The sequence below is a fragment of the Motacilla alba genome, chromosome 27 (assembly GCF_015832195.1).
Source record: "Motacilla alba alba isolate MOTALB_02 chromosome 27, Motacilla_alba_V1.0_pri, whole genome shotgun sequence".
NCBI lineage: Eukaryota > Metazoa > Chordata > Aves > Passeriformes > Motacillidae > Motacilla > Motacilla alba.
Genome location: NC_052042.1, coordinates 3,802,060 through 3,808,944, shown reverse-complemented (window position 1 = coordinate 3,808,944; position 6,885 = coordinate 3,802,060). Strand labels below are relative to the sequence as shown.

Sequence of the window (6,885 nt, the reverse complement as noted above, 5' to 3'; positions counted from 1 at the left end):
TCATTCCTTCCCAGCTTTCCGATGGATCCTTTCTCTCTCTAGTTTACTACAGCATTTTTAATATAATATCATAAAATAATTAACCAGCCTTCTGAAATAATGGAGTCCAGATTGTCACCTCTTCCCCCATCAAACATCACTGCACCCCAGGGTGGAGCGATTCCTCCACGCTGCGGGCACTGAGCCCTCCACAGCCACCCAGGAAAGAACAGGGCTCGGAGATCCCGGGCTATGGATCAGCTCCAAGGTCCTTCCACCCCAAAAAAACCATTCCTGACTCCCTGCAAACGCTCAGAGCTCCCCCCTGCAGGAGGTGGATCTTCCTCCTGCAGGTGATCCCCCCAGCGAGACACGGCTTGGAAAATGGTGTTTATTGGTATTTATAAATATAAACATCAGGAAGAGTCCATTTGAAGACGGATAATTGACTTAAAAGGACACTGTCAAGAAGTTTGAGCTACCTTACTGCTGTCACCCTGGTCTGCAAACAGAAAAGAAATTGCTTTGGGTTCTGTGTTCCGGAGTTTTCCCTGGAAAACTCGGCTCTGTTACAAAGGGATCAGTCAGCCAAAGCCCCGCTGTTCGCTCTCCCCTGCCACGGTAGGAACTAAACAGAAGTGTTTTGTTGTTTATTTTCCCGGAGTTGTGCAAATCCTGTGATTGCTGGGTGACCCCTCGCCCGTCCATCTTCTGCCACCCTGAAACCTGGAGAAAGTTCTGGAAATGAAGGCGCCCGAGGAGAGGGGGAGAATCCACAGCGCTAAAGAGGATTTGAATAAATATCAGGGATTAAAAGCCATCTACAGGAGGGCATTGACAGTATCCTTTTAACCACGGCAGCCTGCAGGTGCTCCCAGCAGAGCCAGCACAGGCTGGGGGGGCCGGGGGGGATGAAGGGGGGCAGCTCCAGGGGCACCTGGGACCCTCCTGCTGGGAACAGCGCATCGTCCTTGGAATTCCTGGTGGGAAAACCACCCGCCCCAGCCCCTAAAGCAGCCATTCCCGGCGCTGCAGCCGCTCCTTCCCCAGCAGGAGATTCCTCGGCACCGAGAGCAGCCCACGCCCTCGGCCCCGGGCAGCTCCCCGCACGGACAGCAGGAAGGACGGACACGGCTCCTGCCCCCATCACCCTTGGGATCTGCCCAGCAGCTCCACACTGGGCCCCTGCAATTCCATCGGTCTGGGCTCTCCTGGAGCCCGAAACACCCCAAAAAAGCAGCACCCCATCCTCCCCCAGGGCTGGCCTGGCACACCCGAACCCCACGCCGGGGCTCCCTGCAGGGCAGCACACTTACCTGGGCAGCTGGGGAGGTCAGCAAGGGCCCCCACGGGGGCTCAGGGGGGATCCCAGCCCTGCTCCGTCAGGGAATCCTTAATTCTTCATCAGGGCAACAAGCAAAAAGCTCTACTTGGCTTTTCCTCGGGGGAAGGATGGAGGGAAAGGGCAGGAGGAGGGAACACACGGGCTGGAACGTGCTCCCTGTGCTGAGAATTATATATCTGTATATATATTATTCCCTGTACGGAGGATTATATCCTTGTCACTGGGATAAAATCTGGATTTGGGATCATTTTGGACACCCAGTCCCCGACCACACAGGGCAGGAAGCCCAGGAGAGCCCAGCCTGGGGTGCAGCTTCCCCTGCTCCTCAAACATCTACCAGACAGCTCAGGCTTCTCCTGGAAAAAAACTCCTCACAGATTTGTGGCTTAGGGCTGGGAAATCTCAAGAAATGACTGAATTTGGAGGAAAAAAAGGAAAAAAAAACTTAAAAAAAGCAGCAGGATTTGGGGACGTAAAATAGGTGGCACAAGAAATTCCCAAATAACAATCTGGGAAGCCTCTGACACAGGGAAGATGAGCCTTCACATCAGCATGCTCAGGTGGGAGCAGGGAAGCACAGGGGAATCCTGGACCACAGGGGAATCCTGGATCCCAAGAAATCCTGAATCCCAGGGAAATCCTGGATCCCAGGGAAACTCTGAATCCCAGGGGAATCCTGAATCCCAGAGGAATCCTGAATCCCAGGGAAACTCTGAATCCCAGGGGAATCCTGAATCCCAGGGAAATCCTGGATCCCAGGGAAACTCTGAATCCCAGGGGAATCCTGAATCCCAGGGAAATCCTGGACCCCAGGAAATCCCGAATCCTAGGGAAACCCTGGATCCCAGGAAATCCTGGATCCCAGGGGAATCCTGAATCCTAGGGGAATCCTGAATCCCAGGAAATCCTGGATCCCAGGGGAATCCTGAATCCTAGGGGAAACCCTGAATCCCAGGAAATCCTGGATCCCAGGGGAATCCTGGCTCAGCAGCTGCTGTTTCATTCCCTCGCTGACAAACAGACATGGATCTTGTTGGGGTTTCAGGTTTGTTGGGGTTTCAGGTTTGTTGGGGTTTTGCCTGCTGCACAACGGGCTTCAAGCGTGTTCCTCTCCTCTCCTCTCCTCTCCTCTCTCCCCACTTCCAAGGATCTCGGTTCCTTTTCCAACCTCACCAGCAGCATCAGTCCCTCCAGGGTGGGAGCCCTCCCCTCCTTGCCAGGGGTTTCCCCCGGGGAATTCCCAGCAATTCCCAGCAGGAACGGGTCAGGATTAGGCCAATCCACCCCGGGAAAAGCCGGCCCAGCTGCAGCTCCGCGCCCAGTCCCTCATCCCGCCGGGATCACAGGGGGTGTGTGGGTGGCTGCAGGGCAGCCCGGCCCCGCTCTCTGGCCCTGGCAAATGACACTGGGATCCGTTTCCTCCGAGGCTCCGGCGTGCCCGGAGCTCCCGGGCGTGGTTCCAGCCCCAGCTGGCCGGGAGGAGGCTCCGCTGTCATAGGATGATGCAGCATCTGCAGAAGCGCTGTCGGCTGCCGCCCACCGAGGGCGGGGGGGTCACCGGGGCGAAGTAGGCGTGGACTTTGATGCTGGGCAGGTGGGTCTGGAAGGACAGACACCGGCGGCAGTCAGGCCCACGCCCCGAGCTCCTGGGGCACGGCCACAAGGGACGGGGAATGGGTGGGGTCGCCCCGGTACAGGGAGTGAGGCTCTTCCCGAGAATTCCCATCCTAGGAATGTCCAAGGCCACGCTGGATGGGGATTGGAGCAGGTGGGGATAGTGGAAGGTCGCTGGTTGGGCTTTCCCGACCCAAACCACCCAAAGATTCCATCATTTTATGGAACTTTGCAGATCCATGCTCTCTTGGGAGAGGAAATGCTATCATTACTCTTCTTTTACACGTGGAGAAGTGGATTCAAGAGGAGATACTGGGAAGCAATTCCTGCCTGAGAGGGGGTGAGGCCCGGGCACAGGGTGCCCAGAGAAGCTGTGGCTGCCCCTGCATCCTGGGAGTGTCCAAGGCAACTCAGGATAGTACAAAGTGTCCAACCCAAACCATTCCACCTTTCCACGACTCTATGAACCCTCACTGATGGTTCTCACAACTCTTTTGAGCACGAGCACCAGGCGATGGGAGCTCTGCCAGCTCAGCCCTCTCTGTGGATGAACCCTGCCCATCCCAGCTCCTCCCTGAGGATAAACCCTAACCCATCCCAGCTCCTCCCTGAGGATGAACCCTGCCCATCCTAGCTCCTCTCTCCTCTCCATGGATGAACCCTGCCCATCCCAGCTCCTCCCTGTGGATAAACCCTCCCTATTCCAGGTCCTCCCCATGGCTGAACCCTCCCCATCCCAGCTCCTCCCTATGGATAAACTCCTCGCATCCCAGCTCCTCCCCGTCCCCGTGAATAAACCCTCCCCATCCCAGCTCCTCCCCATGGATAAACCCTCTCCATCCCTATGGATAAACCCTGTCCATCCCAGCTCCTCCCCATGGATAAACCCTCTCCATCCCTATGGATAAACCCTCCCCATCCCAGCTCCTCCCCATGGATAAACCCTCTCCATCCCTATGGATAAACCCTCTCCATCCCAGCTCCTCCCCATCCCAGCTCCTCCCCATGGATAAACCCTCTCCATCCCCATGGATAAACCCTCCCCATCCCAGCCCCTCCCCATGGATAAACCCTCTCCATCCCTATGGATAAACCCTCTCCATCCCTATGGATAAACCCTGTCCATCCCAGCTCCTCCCCATGGATAAACCCTCTCCATCCCTATGGATAAACCCTGTCCATCCCAGCTCCTCCCCATCCCAGCTCCTCCCCATGGATAAACCCTCTCCATCCCCATGGATAAACCCTCTCCATCCCTATGGATAAACCCTCTCCATCCCAGCTCCTCCCCATGGATAAACCCTCTCCATCCCTATGGATAAACCCTGTCCATCCCAGCTCCTCCCCATCCCAGCTCCTCCCCATGGATAAACCCTCTCCATCCCTATGGATAAACCCTCTCCATCCCTATGGATAAACCCTCTCCATCCCAGCTCCTCCCCGTGGATAAACCCTCTCCATCCCTATGGATAAACCCTGTCCATCCCAGCTCCTCCCCATCCCAGCTCTTCACCATCCCTATGGATAAACCCTCTCCATCCCTATGGATAAACCCTGTCCATCCCAGCTCCTCCCCATGGATAAACCCTCTCCATCCCTATGGATAAACCCTGTCCATCCCAGCTCCTCCCCGTCCCCGCTCACCCTGAGTCTCTTGATCCCGGCCCGCGTGATCTGCTGGCAGTCGTACAGTTCTATCCTCTCCAGGCTGTGGCAGCTCTTGAGGTGCTCCAGGGAGGCGTCGGTGATCAGGGGACAGTTGTCCAGCTCGATCACCTCCAGGCGGTCGTGGGCGCAGGCGCCGTTGCCCAAGTGACGGATCCCGTCGTCCGTGATCAGCTCGCAGTGGGATAAACTCTGTCCCCAAGCAGAGGGGTTAAACCCGGCTCCTGGCAGCCCGAAAACCAGCCAGGACCTCGCTGGGGATGGGAGCACGGGCTGTGCTTGGCGGGGCTGGGCTGGCTCCTGGGCTCTGGGGGTTTCTGAGCTGATCCCTGGGCTCTGGGGGTTTCTGAGTTTTCCCCTGCTGCGAGGGGAAAACTTCCAGCTGGAGGGGAGAATTCCTGCCTGGGAGGGCGGGGAGTGCTCAGAGCAGCCGTGGCTGCTCCTGGGTCTCTGAAGTGTTCAAGGCCAGGTTGGGCAGAGCTTGGAGCACCCTGGGGTACTGAAAGGTGTCCCTGCCCCTGGGAACAGGACGATCTTTAGGGTCCCTTCCATGGTCCCAGGGGAATGCAGCTCTGGAGGGATGAGACCCCCAGGGTGGCACAGAAATTCCAGCACAGCTGAGCCACGCAAGAACCCACCTTTGGGACACCCGAGGCCTCACCCATCATGGGAAGGGCCCTGGCCCGGGTCCAAGCAGCAGCAGGAACACGATGGCCCCCCTTGGTGTGGATTTTCAGGGGGATTCACCTGGAAGGTCCTCGAGGAGGAAGCAGGGCCTGAGCCAGGAGCTGGAACTGGCTTTCCTGAGGGATGACTGCGCTGCAGGACCCACATCCCCACACCTCCCAGGACACGATCCCTCACGGCACAAACCCAGGGCTGACAGACACCGAATTCCCAGAGATTCAGCCCCAAAGGAACGTGGCTTCCCAAGGGCACCGAGCACTCCTGGCTGCCCGGCAGGTTCCTCTCCCACAGACAGACAGACAGACAGACAGCTCCTGTGCAGGCAGACCCCACTTGGAATTCTGCTCCTGGGAGAATCCCCACACAACCCTTTTCCCGTGGGATTGCTGCAAGCAGCGGGGATGGGATAAGAGGTTCCTCAGGGTGAGGTTTGCAGCAGAATTCTTCCGACTCTGAAGCCAGGGAGTGTTTAAAATCCCTTTGTTTGGAGAAAGGAAATGCTGGAAGTGTCCCTTGGGATACTCACCAGGACCTGCAGCCGTGGACAGTGTATGGAGAGCTGGATTAGTGTGCTGTCTGTAATCTGGAAAAGAAGGAAAAGCCCTTTCATGCTGGTGCTGGGCACAAGGACTTGGGTTTTTTTTTCTCTTCTACCAAAGCAAAACTGCAGGATTTTCCCTGATCCATGAGATTTCCCCACAGCCCCTCAGGAATCCACCTCCTCATGGAAATCAACTCCTGCCCCTGGAGAACTGGGATGCAGAGGCATCACTGGATTGCTTTTAACTTCTTGAAGGAGCTGAAATCAGCTCCCAGATGTGTCCCAAATGTGCCTCTGGAAGCACAACGAGGGCTCAGATTCCCCATGAACACCCCTATGGATTGCCCACCTCCTGGTTTTCTCCAGGAAGAAGGAATCCCTACAAAGATTCCCAATCCCAAACCCCCACAGGAGCTGCCTGGGAAAGATCTGTGCCCTGCCCAGCTCCTGGTTTTCTCCAGGAAGAAGGAATCCCTACAAAGGTTCCCAAATCCCCACAGGAGCTGCCTGGGAAGGATCTGTGCCCTGGCTCAGTTTTGCTTCTCCCCTTTTTAGGGTTCATTCCCAATCCTGCCTGGGCTGGTGTCATTCCCTCTTTATATATCCCAAATTTCTGCCCAGGACACGGGGTCCGGCTGCTCCCAGGAATCCCAATCCCATTCCCTTTGCCTCAGGCTCAATCAATTTCCAATCCACCCTCGGGCTTGGAGGTTTTTTCATGGAATTTTGAGTCAATTCCACCCTTTTCCCTGGAAACGCTTCAGCCCAGTTTGATTTCAACCCCCTAAAATCATTGCTGTTTCACAATTTCCCCCATGGTTCTCCAAATCCGGGGGAACTCCCATTATTTTTAGCAAGATAAGATTTTTCTCTGGGATTTCCCCTCAAAAATCTGGGATTTTCTCTCACAAATCCATTATTTGACCCAGGATCTCTCACTATTAAATATTCCTTATTTACAGCAGTGTTCCCATAGAATCCAAACCAGAATAAAACCTCATTCCCAACATTCTCCTCTCCAAATCCAGCCACTTTCCCCGCTCAGGATTCCACA

General features: G+C 55.9%; 1 protein-coding gene across 5 annotated transcripts in view; it reads right to left on the bottom strand.

Moving 5' to 3' along the window:
* Positions 1–356: 356 nt before the first annotated feature.
* FBXL20 (F-box and leucine rich repeat protein 20) overlaps positions 357–6,885 on the bottom strand; it is a 38,901-nt gene continuing 32,372 nt past the window's right edge. For all 5 annotated transcript variants that reach the window (XM_038162862.1, XM_038162861.1, XM_038162863.1 and 2 more), the window contains exons 13-15: positions 5,817–5,873; positions 4,583–4,795; positions 357–2,924 (exon numbers count right to left, since the gene is read on the bottom strand). In XM_038162862.1, the coding sequence (XP_038018790.1) occupies positions 2,817–2,924; positions 4,583–4,795; positions 5,817–5,873 (378 nt within the window). In that variant the 3' untranslated portion in view covers positions 357–2,816. The remainder of the gene's footprint in view (positions 2,925–4,582; positions 4,796–5,816; positions 5,874–6,885) is intronic.